General features: G+C 43.1%; 1 protein-coding gene across 3 annotated transcripts in view; it reads right to left on the bottom strand.

Annotated features, from left to right (window-relative positions):
* Positions 1-15,862, bottom strand: part of TBC1D9 (TBC1 domain family member 9) — a 51,719-nt gene extending 35,857 nt beyond the window's left edge. For 2 of the 3 annotated variants that reach the window (XM_030492400.1, XM_030492401.1), the window contains exon 1: positions 15,384-15,862. In XM_030492400.1, the coding sequence (XP_030348260.1) occupies positions 15,384-15,510 (127 nt within the window). In that variant the 5' untranslated portion in view covers positions 15,511-15,862. Of the gene's footprint in view, positions 1-14,984; positions 15,347-15,383 lie in introns of those variants that run through there. The other variant, XM_032920061.1, reaches the window with a different exon arrangement.
* Between the last annotated feature and the right edge of the window lie 898 nt (positions 15,863-16,760).

The raw sequence follows: 16,760 nt of genomic DNA, 5'->3' as shown, positions 1-16,760 counted from the left end.
CATAAAAGCAGATGAATTGAGGCAAAGCAGAAGGTAGCTGTTCTATAAAAGTGTTTGAAGTTATTTAGTTCTTTCCTGTGTTTCATATACTGTTGGAGCCCTGGGGGTGGGGTGGAGGTGTGAGGATGGGGAAGAACGACGAAAACCCACAAAAAACCCCCAGACAATACACTCTGGAAGGGATCAAAACTCAAATGTCAGCTAGGAAAAACTAAGGCTTCCAGCAAAAATAATTATGCTACTTAATGGTCTGATTCTTTAGGGTAGAAAGGATTGAAATGCCAGTTGAGCTGCTTTTCAGCTGAAAGGATACTGATTAAAGACAAAGCCATACTGTTTTCCCAAAGTAGCTTTGAAAATTCTTTGCTACTGAGGGGGCCATCAACAGTCGCATACCAACTGCTACCCATAATTCCTAAATATATTTCCACAAATTCTAGATACTATTTTTATAAGAAATTGCTCGCAAAATAAAACTCTAACCCTCCAAATCCTCTCCCACCAGAAGCCTACTTATTTTTAAAAGATGCAAAAGTTTTCCACCTTTTTATGTCTACAAAGAATTTTCATCTACCCCGCAGACATGTCAGATTTAAACTCTCATGTTGAAGTTCTCAGTAAATTCACATACTGAAAACAGATAGATGAACTTTCAAAGACTTTTTTTCTGCAAATCTTTATTGGGGTAGAAATTAGGGGTTTTTTTAAACAGCTGAAGTAAACTGCATGCACTATGGTCATTTAAACCACTCCTGTTAAAATCTTCTTCTCCTGTCAGGTGGCCATTTTCATCTTTTACTGTCATAGTTTCATTAGTTCCTCATTCTGCACTGCCATAACTGGTAGGGAAGACTGCTTCCCTTGCAGTTCTTTCAGATTTGCTATATGCATCATGAGGTTATAAAAGCACTACCCATTTTCCATCTTACTAGATCCCTTAAATCTGAACCGAAACTGATGTTTGGAAATACCCCACCTATCAGTGGGAATACAGATTTTGTATTTCCCCATTCTATGTTTTCTATTTGTATTTTGTTATAAAGATCTTCACAGGCCACATCAAATGTAATCTTTCCCTGCATTAATATCCACCACTTTTTAATCCAAGATATCTGAAATACATGGGAAACAAGTCCAAACACAACAGCCGGTCTTCAGTAAGGTCTTCAGATACCTTAGAGGGGTACTTGCTGATTATAGGATATGAACAGAAAATAATAATGTAAAATATCCTAATGTTCTCTAGTCTAACTAGCTTTCGCTGTTCCTACTGCCATCTTAAACCCTCATCTTTCATACGTTTTGATTACTTGCACTAACAAGCTGCCTCTTATCAATCCTCTACCAGCCCTCCTAGATACACCTTGACTCCTTTCAAACTTAGGAGACTGAAGTAGGTTGTAGTGTTCCTCTTCTGTTGAATACACTCTCCGTTCTGGCATCACAAAACCAGTATGGCCCTACTCCAGAAAGCAAGTGTGCTTCAACCACGGGCAAAGATCCTCAAATGCTTAAAGCTGCTAGTGAGTTCAAGAGTATTGCTAAACTGGAGTGCAGACCAAGCCAAACACTAGCCTGCACTAATCACCTGGGTTTGCTGCAAACACGTAGCAGGGTTTATGCCAAAGTTCTTCATGCTTTGCAGCTTCACATGTCTACTGACAGTACTAAATATTCAATAGGCATGATGTAATATCTAAATAAAGTTGTATGCTAGCCAAATGTAATCTTCTCCGAGGTACAGATACACTGTAAGGTCCTGCAATCTTTAAAAATATGCTTGTTGCTTTCCTCCTGCTGTATTTCCAAATCTGTTGGCGTGTGGGTGTCCTGCCAACCAATTCTGCCACTAGTTCTGGGAGGGTGCTGCAGATGTGAAAACTGCAATGCGCAGGTAAGGTCAGGGAGACAGAACAAACCTATGGACTTGTGCAGCAACATCACGTGAAGAGGAGCTTCCCATCCTACCTCCTTCTCCCTGAGGTGTGGGAGACAGGAGAGGAACATCCCCCTGTCCCACCAAACAGAAATAATGTAAAATAGAGCAGTGCATTCCAGAAATGTGAAGCACACTATACAAAAACCAAACCAACTGAAACAAGCCAGCACTGAAACAACAGATGGGAGATGATTGCTGTCCTTCAGGAACTGTTCCATTTCGCACTGTAGGTCAGTGTTGGTTTTTGGGATTTGAGTATTTGGTTTTTTTCTCAGATGTGATGCAAGCAGAATGAAATCACAGCAGTTCTGATAATGTGAGGAATTTCTACATGAAATGATCATAATAAAGTTTAAAAAATTAATTTAATACTGTTCATTAATTCTTCATATACAAGTACCTTTTCAGACATGGTTAAGAAATAAGTAACTGCAAGTTTCTATAGAAACAGAACAAGCAACAAAGAATCATATTCCTTAGATTAGACAGGTCCTTGGGCAAGAGCCAATGAATTATCCAGGCATCAAATCATGTGACTATACCAATTACAATTTTTTTCCCCATTATTTCATCAGGTTTCTGACCGCAAAATGAAATAAGGAAAGGAATTCCCAGCGTAAGAATACTAAACCTGCAAGCCCTTGTTCAAACGAGCAGTTTTCATCATCAAAGGCTTAAAGCACATGTTAAAGTTTGTGGGATTAGCATCTGGCTAACTGATGACAGCCCTGATCCTGAAGGCACTCAAACACAAGTAGTCCTCATATTGAGGAACAGTCCCATCAGACACACGTGCCAAATGTCTAGAGCAATCATACCAATATGTGGGGGTAGGAGCAGAAAAGTCAGGGAGAATCACTTAATTGTGGCTGACACAACTTTTTGAATAGTCAGCTTCCTCCTTCCTTTGCCTTTTCCTCCTGGAAACTGTGCTAAGGCACCTGGAAAATAAGGAGGTGAATTGGTGACAGCCAACATGGCTTCACTAAGGGCAAATCGTGCCTGACAAATTTGGTGGCCTTCTATGATGAGGTTACAGCATTGGTGGATAAGAGAAGAGCAACTGACATCATCTAACCAAACTTGTGCAAGGCATTTGACACTGTCCTGGATGACATCCTTGACTCTAAACTGGAGACATGAATTTGACAGATGGACCACTCAGTAGATAAGGAATGGCTGGATGGTTGTGCTCAAAGAGTTGTGGTCAATGGCTTGATGTCCAAGTGGAGATCAGTGACAAGTGGTCTTCCTCAGGGTCGGCATTGGGACTGGTGCTGTTCAATATCTTTGTTGGTGACATGGACAGTGAGATTGAGTGCACCTTCAGCAAGGTTGCCAATGACACTAAGCTGCATGGTTGACACGCTGTAGGGAAGGGATGGCATCCAGAGCGACCCTGACAGGCTTGAAATGTGGACCCATAGAAACAACACGAAGTTGAACAAGGCCAAGTGCAAGGTCCTTCACCCGGGTCAAGGCAATCCCATGCACAAATACAGGCTGGGCAGAGACTGGATTGAGACCAGCCCTGAGGAGAAGGACTTGCGGGTGTTGGTTGATGAGAAGCTCAACATGAGCCAGCAGCATGTGCCAGCAGCCCAGAAAGCCAACCATATGCTGGGCTGCATCACAAGGAGCGTGATCAGTAGGTCCAGGAAGGCAATTTTCCCTCTCTGCTCTCGTGAGACTCCACCTGGAGTACCGCATTCAGCTCTGGGGCCCCAACGTAAGAAGGACAGGGACTTGCTGGAGTAAGTCCAGAGAAGGGCCACAAAGATGGATCAGAGAGCTGGAGCATCTCTCCTATGGAAACAGGCTGAGAGAGCTGGGCTTGTTCAGTCTGGAAAAGAGAAGACTCTAGGGAGACCTTAGAACAGCTTCCAGTACCTAAAGGGGCCTACAAGAAAATCTGGAGAAGGACTTTTTACAAGGGCATGTAGGGATAGGACAAGGGGGAATGGCTTTAAACTGACAGAGGGGAGATTTACATTAGATATTGGGAAGAAATTCTTCCCTGTGATGGTGGTGAGCCACTGGCACAGGGTGCCCAGAGAAGCTGTGGCTGCCCCATCCCTGGCAGTGTTCAAGGCCAGGTTGGACACAGGGGCTTGGAGCAACCTGCTCTAGTGGAAGGTGTCCCTGCCCATGGCAGGGGGTTGGAACTAGATGAGCTTTAAGGTCCCTTCCAACCCAAACCATTCTATGATTCTATGAAAGGCAATGAAATGTAATACCTGAAACCAGGGAATACAAAGCCACAACTGGCTAGGGGGCTTTGGCAATTATTCTTGCATCATGTTACTGGAAGGACATACAATGCACTAGAGGATATTACTGGAAAGGGCTTCAGTTACCTCATGCAATTTATGCTGAAGGAAGAAATCATACTACATTTTACTTATCTGACCACTGTGCCTCACATTTAGTCGTAAGCTGAAGAGGGAGCCTATAACCTTTGCACAAAGTATACAGATTAGTAGTCTGCAGTAGTCTGCATTCATGCATTAAATCATGATGTACTGTACTTGCATCCTTACACTAGCAACCAGTTTTCAAACTGTATTTTGCTAGAAGGGATTATGAGCACATGCAGCCAGACCTCCTGCCTAACACAGACCCCCTTTCAAGCCGAATGATTTCTACCTGACCAACAGCTGTCTTCCAGAAAGGTAGGTCATCATGATTTGAAAATTAAGCAAATTGATTTAAGTCATTTAAGATTAAGTCATTTAAGATTCTTGCAAGCACCATTGCACTCTCTGCTCTTTGGAGACCAGCATTCCAGATGGCTTACAGTCCAGGCTGATTACAAATTGCCCATGAACAGTAATGAAATCAAGGGAGGACCTCCAGTAGAATCAGTTTGGTTCATTGTAAGTTACCAACACTGAACATACGCGCATACACACACACACTTTAGTTTATATGGACTCCAATACCTGTAATAAGTCACAACATTTTTATGTGTTTGGATATCCATGGCACAGGTCTTTGCTGCAGGAATATTTCTTTCTTTTATATCTTTTAAAATAAAAGATTCTTTTTTTATCTTTCACAAGAATTTGTTTCTTTGAAAAACACCAGTTACTGGTGTTTTAAAGAAAAAGCAAGTTTTTGCACCTTACAGATAAACAATTTTTCATACCACAAAAGGATTTTATCACTGACAAACAGTAACCTTCTTTCAGAAGAAGTCACACTTTGATTTAAATAAAACACAAAGATCAAGTAGTCTTTATCATCTGCAGTCCCCCTGGCAGCAATCTTACTATGTTTGTCAGCCTGCAGTTTTACCTGCTAAAATGCAGAGGGGTATCAAACTAAACTGGATTACATATTTGAGAAAGAAAAGCTGGATTGCGTATAACATCTAGTGCACCTTATTAAAAGCCAATTTATTTACTGTTTATGAATGATAACAAATAATGACACTTCAGACCTTAAAAACGACCAGCAGCCATGGCTTTATTGCACAGCAAACGCTATAAAAAAAGCTTGGTAAACATATCAGTGACGCTTCCCATTCAGCTTTAACCATGCAGTCCTTGGACTCAAGGTGGTTTCAGCACACAACAGTGACCTGTGATACATCCATTCTTCAGTGTCATGAGCAACTTGCACCAAACCTTACCTAGGGCTGGAAGGAGGTTACTCCACAGCTGGTGCCACTGTTGTGCCCGATACTGCCACTCAGAGACACCCTTCCCTCCTCCAGTTTGCCAGATGACAAGCATGTGTTATTTACGTCGCTCCTGAGAGCAAAGCTCTGCCTTGCCACATCCTTCTCCCACCTCTACACTAATACAATCTACAGCCTCACAATCTCTCAAGATACCTTCTGTTGAAAGATATTTATCTGAAAAATGCCTAAACAGCATACATCTTTTCAGCATGTAGAGCAATTACAGATGGATACCCTCCAAAAATGCTAAGATCTAATACAGGTCAGACTGTGACTCTTGCAGTCATGCTTATGAGCTATCACTCAAATAGTCCAACGGATGTCAGCAGCGTATTTGTGTGTGAGCTCAACACCACAACCAGGAAAACTTGCGGTGTCACATGTGTCATCAGGAAGAATTTTTCAAAACAGGCATCGTGACATTCCACCACTGAATGGAACACATACTGCTTAAACAGTTCCCAATATTTAAAGTGTGCTGATGACCCCTTCTCTTGCCACTAAAGTAAGATGGACACATAATGAGCTCCGCTCATATACTTGAACCATCGAAGGGACCTAATTTGGATTGTAGATGTCCACTAGTTTCCGAGAAAGTCTCAATGAATAAGGTCAACTTCAGTCATACTTGTACCCTGAGCATTCAGTTTTATACTGATTTTATAATGGACTGATTTTATGGACAGCAAATAAACTCTTCCTAAAAGTTTAAGTGTTATTTCCTGGACTATAAAAACAATAACTCCTAACACCACATAGCTAAAATGTACAACGCAAACTACTGGTTTTCCTAGTAACTATAATGAATCATTACTCTTCCATTCTTTCTCAAGGTAGTTCATGTGTTTAAGCAATTAGCTTTCTCATTTGTTATTACAGGATGAGGTCATCTAATTACTTGTCTGTCAAAACTCAACCTAAAGCAATAATCTGAACTCAATGGGAAATACTACGAACAAATCTTTTTAAAGGGGTGGATCAATTCTATCTGATTTCATTTCATTTCATGGGAGAGCCTAAATGAACAGTAAATATTATACACAACTCAAAAATAATTACACTGTTAAACTTCCAATACTAGTAATAGTATTCACAAAAGTATGAAAATAATCTCTTCACTGTGAACACCACTCTTGGAACTTTATGAAAGGTTATACAGTTTTGGTTTATAGGTGTTCATTTATATAAGTGGAAGCAAAATAATATCCAAATACTTATTTAATAATTGTCTTCCCACGTGGGTTATATAGTTTTGGCTTATATGGACATGTAATGTGGTATCAAGAAAAACAAATTCTTTCTCTGAAATTAAGGCCTAAGATTTGTTAAGCCTTCCCTGATACCTGCCTTTGTTGCCCTCTTTCTACCGATGCAGTTTCCTAGAGCGCTGATTTGCCCATCCACCATTATCTTTGCACATGAGTTTTTAAACATATTCTATGAAACTGACTTTGAGGAAGTACTGTCACTCTACTGACATTTAGCAAGAAAAGCAGCAAAAAATAGTATTTGTTTTTTCTGTCTTCAGACTGACGAATGCAAATAAGAAAAGCCTGAAAAACTAACCACTACTCTCTAAAAACAAAAAAGCAGCTCAGGAAGGGCCAGTGTGCTGATCTGGCTTGACTATTGCAGGATAAAGCAGTAACAAATGATAATGTTTTCATCTGCCCTTCAAGTTTAACAATTGTAATTGAATTAGATTCTCTTCCAAATATCTTAAAAGTGATCAGCAACTGAACATCTACCACAGGACTTGTCAAGGAGCCCAGACAGCATATTACCATCCCCATAAAAACCTCTATCTTAACTCAAACCTAAATCTGACTGGGTTTAGACTTTCAGGTTTTAGAACTTTTTGTAACTCTATCTGCTAAGCTGAAGAGCTCTAATCACTGTAAGATGTAATCACATTTGTCAATGTTGTCTACTAAGCAATATTTACAATATTTTAGGGTTGTAAAATTTTGCTAGTTCTTTTCCCCCACACCACACCAAAAATGAACCAACCAAACAAAAAAACCCCACACACCACCACCAATAAAAAACAAACAAAACAAAACAGATAAACCAAACCAAACAAAACCCACAAACCCCCAAACCAACACTTAAGAAGAGCATGATCAAGTACCACTGACCAAAACAGTGGGCAAGTCACTGAATTTCACTTGAAACTAATTCTTTTTAAGTATCCCATTCTCTCAAGAGTACACAAGCAAATTAAAAAGACTTCATCCAAAAGTAAATTTTAAATCAACTACATCTGCACCAACATAAGATTCAGATAAACTATATAATTTTAAAGAACAAATCAAGCAAGTATGAGCAATTGAAGAAAAAAACCCCAAACAACCCACACTGAAACAAAACCCAACAACCACCACCCCTAAACTAAGAAAAACATTGTAAATGGAATCCAGCCAACACAATCAGTGGTACAAATTGAGAACTGAAGTGTGAACAGTAAATTTCAGCTTGAACTAAGGACCAGTCCTGAAGCACAGCATGGTCAAATACAAGATAAATCTAAAGAGAAGCAATAGTTTTGGAAAAAAATTATTCAAATTTTAATTGTTCTGACTGATTAACTGCAGATAGATAAGATTTCAATAAGCTGTTAGTGAAGACACTTTACCAGGGAAAGGAACGATGCTGAAAAGAAAATCACAACAACTTTGGCTAATAAAATACTGGAATACACAGACGGGAAGTGCAAGACATGACTGTGAGGAAAGAACCAAGAAAACGGTAAGAAATTACTAGCTGAAACTAAGACTGCTGCTGTAGTAGAAAATCATACACCTTTTCTGGAAACTTCAAAAAAAAAAAAAGAAAGAAAAATCAGAAATCAGGCCTAGAAAATACTTACAATCTTTCTTTTGAAAAGTAAACAAATTGAGGGATTTTTTGAGGAAGCCCTCCAGAACCTAGCACCCACCTCAGCACCAGATTTAAAGGCAAAATGCAAATATAGATTACTGAATTTCAACATTGATCGGACATCAGAAGTACGATTAGCAATCAAAAAGCTAATAAAAAGCAAGATTTCAGTCAAATGCTTACAGCCCTTCATACACCTTCTATTGTCATACTTCAGCAAAGTCAGCGGCAGCGACAACTCCTGTCCATTACAGGAAAAAGCCATACACAATGTGATGCTATGATGTATAAAAAAAATGTAGAGGTTGCAAATCCTGGGGAAGAACAAAAAAAGCCGAATGGTTTCTGCCTATATCAAATACTTACAAGAAGATATGAGAATGTGTTTTAATTAACTTTCAAAACATACCTTGTGGAACATTTTTTAATTCTACAGAACTCTAACTGAAACTGTCAATGGCCAAAACCTCCATGAAATATAATATAGTCTTACAAAGATGCATAACTGGACAGCAGAATGATGGAAATACAGAAATTAATTTTAAGACTATAAGGGACCAGAAAGTAATACCAAAACCCCTGTAAGCAATACAAACTCTGGTGTAATGCAGAAAATTACTGAGAGGCCTACACAGTCTAGAGAGAAATTCTTTACTATGAGGGTGGTGAGGCCCTGGCACAGGGTGCCCAGAGAAGCTGTGGCTGCCCCATCCCTGGCAGTGTTCAAGGCCAGGCTGGACACAGAGGCTTGGAGCAACCTGGTCTAGTGGAAGGTGTCCCTGCCCATGGCAGTGGGTTGGAACTGGGTGAGCTTTAAAGTCCCTTCCAACCCAAACCATTCTGCGATTCTATGAATTCTTGCTTACTACGTTATGATCCTGTGTGGCATTTCCAACAGGGCTTCACGCAGACAGTAATCTCGGGAGAAATAGCAGGCCATCCTTGAATTCCCTGTATCAAGAAATAACGTTATGTCAGAAGGCAAAAATGGCAAATGGCAGCTCAAAGGCCTTGATGGGTCATACTACTCAAAGCATAAAAGATGAACTAACATCAAGGAAAGTCTTTGACCAAGCAGCATTACAGTAGACAAACCAGAGCTATACCAAACAACATCTCAGGCACCGTATCTGTGCAAACAGTGCACTGCCTGTAAGAACTGGAGATCAAGAGAAGCATTAGGCAGGAAATGAGACACCTTCCAATCCAGCACTTGTGAAAGCATCTGGGAATTCAACAGAATGACTGGTGAGTCAATCTGGAGCATCAAGCAGCAGTTCAGCCCTAGACACCTGCATGTCCTCTTGAAGTGGAAATCTACTACTCTGAAGAAGCAAACACACCCTCAGCAGAACCTAAAGAGAAGCTCAGCAGGATAAAACCAGATGTGGTGTAACATCAAATGACACAAGGGAAGAGACTAATTTCCACTCCATGAGCCAAAATGAACACTGGAAGCTGACGGATAGGCTGACCACTCATGTCAGTTCTGCTAATTGCATGCATTCTGATTAATGCTAGATTTGAAGTATCAGAAAAGCACATGCTTTCTACTCAAGTGTACCAAGTTTGACGTGAAAAACCCTAACTGCTTGAATCAATATCAGAAAGTGTCAAGTTTGTTAAAGCACGTACCATTCTTCCATCAGACAGATGATAAACTGGCCAAAAGCTTTTCTAAATATTAGTATAAACCTGTTTTCAAGCAATCTCGTCCTCAAACCTCTGAATTGAGAGGTTGAGGGCAAGATAGAATCTTACCTCTGGATTTGAAATACTAATTGTCTTGTCCAGCAAGGCTGCAGAAAAGTGTTCTAAATTAGAACACAATATTAAAAATTGTATTAGATCTGACGTTGAAGGCTTGCATTAGCCAGTCAACCTCAGAATCTCTCCTTTCTGCCTTTCCATTGTAGAAATTACATGATAACTCTTTCTGCAAAAATATCTGGGAAGAAAGATAGTAGTTCATCAATTTCCTTTATCACCTTAAGTCAGCAAATTTCCATCTGCTCTCTTCCGCTTAAGCATTTGAATCATCTCTGGCAACATCTCACGGACTTACAAACTTGTACTGAATCTCTCACACATGCACAGTCCCAGCTGTAAGCACAAATACCCTATCTGCAAAATAATTCACTCCTAAGAACAGTTCTTGCTAAGAACCAAGAACAACTGATTTGCACTGGGATTCAAAGAGATCTTACAATAACATTTTAAACAAAATTACTTAGAATTTCATCTTCACACACAAACATACACACGCAAAAGGAGCACAGCAGCCACAATCTCTCTTCCTGTAAGCTCTAAGTGAATATATTGCTCTACCACCAACTATGAGTAGCACTTAATTCCTTGCAATATTGTTCCCACACGAAAGAGTTTGTGCAAGCATTACCATTGTAAAGCAGAAAGCAGTTAACTTTTTTACCATAGCTGCTGCAAGATATACTTAATAACACAAACACAAAAGCCTTACAGTTACTTACAAACTTTGACACGTTCAAGATTCTTACATCCATCAAAGTAACAAGGTCATACAGGGCACAGTGCCCCAGTGATGGGAGAGATCTGGGTTCATGTTCTCTCCAAATGCCTCTGCTTCAGCTGAGGCAGGCTGCTGTGTAACACACCGGATCCCTCTGGAGAAAGAAGTATTTCAAAGAAGCCAAACCACCAGGCTGCCCAAGGAAGGGAGCTGACAAGTGGGAAGCAGAATAGGTATAAAGAAGCGAGGGTTAAAAACATCCAGAACCTTTGAGAAAACTCATAAGGGGAAGAAAAAGATTGTTTTTCCTGGTGGTGAACAAAGGGAAGATGAAACTCTTCAGTGAGAGACACACAGAAGCAAAATACAGGCATGGCATTATGTGCAAGGCACAAACCAATTTCATCAGGGAGAAAGCTCATGAGCCATTAAATACTTTTAAAGCAGGAAAGCACATTTTTTGGTCTTGTCCCGAGAGATTAATGCAGTGATGCAAGATAACACAAGCTTGCAGAACAGCTACGAAAATCCAATTTAAAATCCAATTTACAAGTCTTTCCCACTTTCCTTGTTAAAAAGGAAACAAAACCCAAACAACCCTTCAATTAAGGCATGCTTACCAAAGGAAGTCACATTGATATGACTGGTACTGACATAAACACAATCAGTTAAAAAAGCCTGGGCCTTAATTCAGTATAAAATTGGATCCACACTGCTTAGTGGAAAAGCTGTATCTCTTCAGTAAACTATTAATCAGACACATTTTGATACCAGAGATGACTTCCAGGGACTCACTAATCAGGCACTGCCCTAACACATAACAAGATCATCATTCTTCTAATTTGTTACAAGCCAATATTAAAATAAGTGCCAAAAATGTCTCCAATGTCCAAACATGTATTTAAATGAGAAGGCTTTCTCTGTTAAACAAAGTTACATAAATCAAGGCCAAGACGAAAGGATCAGTGCAGAAAGGGTCAATTTTTCACCCCTTACCCCAAAGTGACCGATACTCCTTTACCTGCAAAGGGTTGCTGCACTCAGAGTGGATCCTGAAGAACAGGTAACGCAAGTACTGCTCTCCTGCTTCAACTTACAGCCACCAAGAATTACTTTCACCCACCCACAAGTATTTAAACTACTTGGTTTTAGACTGAGACATGCCAAAAGGTCTAAAAGCTCTAGTCTTCTGGACTTTGCTCTGGTGATGGTAACCTCCTTCCACAGGATGGTACTAGGTGATGGAAGATAGGTAACACGGAGACCCTGGCAGTCACTTCGAGGATGATGATCAGCCTCCAGCCACCTTTTCACAGTCACAGCATCCAGCCACAGTACTGTCTGAAGGGGTTTGACCCCAGCCTTCTCCCCTCATTCCCTTTCACACACAGAAAGCACTCTACCTCTTACTTCAGCCATGCCAACACAACTGCATTACAGTGCTGCCCTGACTACAGTTCTTTGATGTGTTCGCAGATGGAGGAAAGGGCATTACACTTAGCCCTGATCAGTTTGCTGACTGGTTAGTTTCGCAGCAAACCTAGATTCGAGGGCAAAGCCAGAGAATCAATGCTTCTCATCACCCAATATCATGAAGCCATCTCATGTCATAAAGCCCAGAGCCTCATAATTTGAAAGTCTACTGTCATTCTACAATTTAAGACAAATGGCTTCAAGAGTCAATAATAAGGAATTACAAGTCAGCAGAAGTTAGAACACAAAAAAAGGGACAGCTGCATTTACATCCTCTCTTGCATATATAAATTCAGACCACTCCCACCACAGTGCAAAATCTTGCATACAATATTTCTAGTCAACTTCAAGGACACATCATCTGGTTTACCACAGAGCAAGCAGGCCGAATTTCACACCACATTCACGGATGAATATCATTTTAGATTATATTGGGGCAAATCTCAGCATTATGTCACTACAGAAAGGGCAATCACAGGAAAACAAAACAAAACAACTAACCCCTCAAAACAAAACAATACCCGGAAAACTACAAATGGTTCTTTTTTCTGTTTCTTTATTCTCAACTAGATAACCTCCACCTCTGTCAAGAGAGCTGTATCGTTATCATCTACAGAACTTCCACAGGTCATCCCAAATGCTACCATTATTGCAAATGATGTACCCTGTTGACCATTTCCGAAGATTTATTTATTCTAAACCCTGAAGATCAGCTCGGCCCCTCAATACTTTTTTTTAAACCAGTCTTATCTACTAGGAACAACCCATTGGCTTCCTTCACCTGCTGTGGCACTCAACGGGCAGACTACAGCTGTTAGAACAACCTGTGTAAAATTTCAGTATTCCTATAAACACTAAATAATTCTAAATTCCACTTATTACTGTGCCTACCAAGATGGGAGTGGGCTGAACACTCTACACCCCTTTCTTTCTTCCTTTCCCACCTTTTGGTGACCACTGTGTCAAAACCCCATGTGCTAAAATGGCAAAGGCTGACAAGTTCTCATACAGCTCTTTAAATACTGCCAGCACCAATCACTTTCTGCAGGTTAGTAATAGGTGGCTGTTTAGTTATGGTTCTGGCAACATGCTGAAAAAAGCTACAACTTTCTTTCCAGCCCTTCCCCATACAAACAACCCCCCCAGAAACTGCCTAGCTTCTTGTTGCTACTACCTCATAGCCACAGCAGCTGCGATTCCAGGCAAAGCATGGACACTAACAAGAGATTCATGGAAAGAAGTTTTCAAAATACACATAGAACTTTTGCGTTCTAAAACCTATTCACTACACAGACTGCACTCACACACTAAAATAATGGATACAGTGCTTAAATTCCAAGGGAGGAATGCAGAAGCCAAGACAGAACTATTTCTGTATTGTGAACTCCAACCAAACGCTGCCAGCTAATTTGGCCTTCACAAAAATAAAAAGAGTGCACATTTACAAATCCTGCTCCCACTCAAGGACTAAATCTCCAAAAGGGACCTCTCCATCTGTCCAGCGGTATCATCAAGCTGACTATCGCAAGAAGACTTTGATACACATGCACTGTGCAAACAGGTTGTAAAGAAACCCCCAAATTCTCAAAATGTTTCCTCAATAACTGAGAAATGATTAAAAAATTGATTTGGTACCTCAAATGATCTCTAATTCAAAGATAACAAAGTCAGAAAGGTACTGGAATGCCTTGTGAGACCACCTACACAAGATAAAGAAATCCTTAAGAGGGCAGGGGGTAATCCATGAAAGGAGAGTCTGCAAAGAATTTGTCAGTAAATACAGCAGGGGTGAACCTCTGAGGCAAGACATGCTTTTTATGGATTTGCCAATACTGAAGAAAAATTTAGACCTATAGCCAATGTGATCACTTCCCATGGTTTATCCACGTACAACACTGTAGAAGACTGAGGATCTCAGGAGCCTACATGAAAACATACTTTACAGTGGTCCATTAGCTTAGATTATGAATTGTTTACAAGTCCATAGAGCATTCGAACGCCAAAGAAACGTTTAATCTCCTAGTAAATATGCACACGACCTTGAGCCACACAGAGATGTAGTCCACATGTTCATCTTGATAATCCTGAAGAACTAGTGGCAATGCAAGTGGGTAAGGAAGAAACCACAGTGCTTCAAAGAACGAATTTGACTATTTTCCGCCAATTGGTAACACCATTGGTTCTGTATCTCCAATTTCATAGAAATGCATATATGCTAACTAATCATACAGAGAGGTCTCAAGAAATGTATAGGCACAGTATTACACAGACCAAGATGCGTATGACCCACAGACCTATAGAAGTGCCTGCAGCTGCTAGCAGTCGAAAACAAAGCATTCAGTCAACATATTTTACAAGGACACCCTGAAGAATACAGAAAAGATGAAGCAAATCTGTTCCCATAGTTCATGTTTGTGAATCACGACGTGTGTTAGAGGTTCAAAACGGAAATCTGAGAACCTAGTCACATCGCACCCTGATGTATGAAGGCACCGGACACAGCAATGACCCACACAAACCTTCACAAGGCGTAAATCCTCAAGGGAACCTTAGCCAATCCTCATGGGAATCTCGGCGCATTCCACTCAGCCGCACATACTTGAGCATCAGCTGGGCGCACACGGCCCCCCCATTCTCACAACGCCGTACGAGGCACCATCCGCCGCCCCCGGCCGCAGCAGGGAGGCCGGTCCCCCCGCACGGCGCGCACCGGGGCCCCACACCACCCGGGGAGGCGGCGGGAGCGGGGCAGGGCCCGGCAACCCGGAAAGGCGACTCCTCGCCCCGCAGCCGCGCGGGTGTCGCCCGGCCGGTGGGGACCCGCCGCCACCCCGAGGGAGCCGCGGGGGGAGACGGCGCGAACGCGGCCCCGCCCCACCGTGCCGTCCCCAGGACCCCGGCCGCGCCGCCGCCCTTACCGGCGAGTCCCCCGCCGCCGCCATCGCCGCCGTGCCCCTTCCTCCGCTGAAGGATGAAGTAGGGGTTGGCCCGCTCCGTCACCCACAGGGCGTTCGCCAGCAGCACCTCCTCGGGGTTCACCCACATGCTCCCGGCGCAGACAAAGCCCGGCCCGCCCGGCCGCCCGCCTGCGGGGCGCGGTGACTCACGCACGCACGGTCCGCATCAGACGCCACCATGCCCGGCCGCCGCGGCACCGGCGGGCGCAAGGCTGAAGGGCGGCAGCCGCATTAGCCCCCCGCGGCTCCCGCCGCCGGGCGCGGAGGGGCGGCCGCAGCGGGCAGGAGCAGCACTGACATGGGCGAGCGGGCGGGCGGCCCGGCCCCGCGCTCGCCTTCCCGCACAAAGCCGGTAGCAAGGGTAGAAGCGGGGAGGGACTTGGGGGGAGGCCGCGCACCCCCCGCTCCCCGCACCTGCGCGCGCGGCGGGGCGGGGCCGGGAGGCGGGCCTGCGGCGCGCGCGCCGCCGCGGCTGTTCCCGCAGGGCCGCCGTCGGCGGGACGTGCGGGTGGCGGGAGCAGGGACACGGACACGGGCACCGCCGTCGCCGCCCCTGCCCCGCACGTCTCGGGGTGCCCCGTCAGCAGCCGACCGCTGGCCTGCGCGTCCGTGCCTGACATTCATCTGCGGGGTCACTGGGGAAGGAGGTGGCTACCGCCCCTTCATGACTGCCTGCTCTGAAAGATGTGGCCTTTTCGTTGCGTGGCATGGAGAAGTTTGTGAAGTTGGGTGTCGAAGGGAAGAGGGGGCTCTGGCATCCACTTCGGAGGAAGCCATCCATCCCCAGAAGGGGATTGGGCTGCCCTCTTGCCACAGCCCACCCTGACGGACTCTTCTCTGCCCAGCAGCACTTCCAAAGTTCACTGCTGCTGAAGACCACACCGTGCCTGCTGATAAGATGGAGGGGGGGAGCGGAGGAGGGGGGATTTGGGGGCCTGAAAAGCCCTAAAATAAACAGCTATGTTTGCAGATATGCCAAGCACATTCGGAGGGTATAGTAGTATACATAGAATAGTTTAGGTTGGAAGGGGCCTTAAAGATCATCTAGTTCCAATCCCTTGCCATGGGCAGGGGCACCTTCCACAAGGCTCACTGGTCTCCCTTTCTTCAGAAAACTCTTACTGTCCGATCAAATACTTACCTTTGGTTTATTAAAGATATGGAGACGAGTAAATTAAGCCACAAAGACAATATTAAAACCGTGTTCCAAGTGCAAATTTCCCCTATGGAGGCTGTAGCTTTGTAGTAGAGTTTAGCCTTTCATTGAGTGGTGCTGGCATGGAGCTGGTACCGAGCACTCATCATGTGGATATGGACACACGGTCAGGGGAGAAATGA

This window comes from Strigops habroptila, chromosome 7 (assembly GCF_004027225.2).
Source record: "Strigops habroptila isolate Jane chromosome 7, bStrHab1.2.pri, whole genome shotgun sequence".
NCBI lineage: Eukaryota > Metazoa > Chordata > Aves > Psittaciformes > Psittacidae > Strigops > Strigops habroptila.
This window is presented reverse-complemented; position numbering and strand designations above follow the sequence as displayed.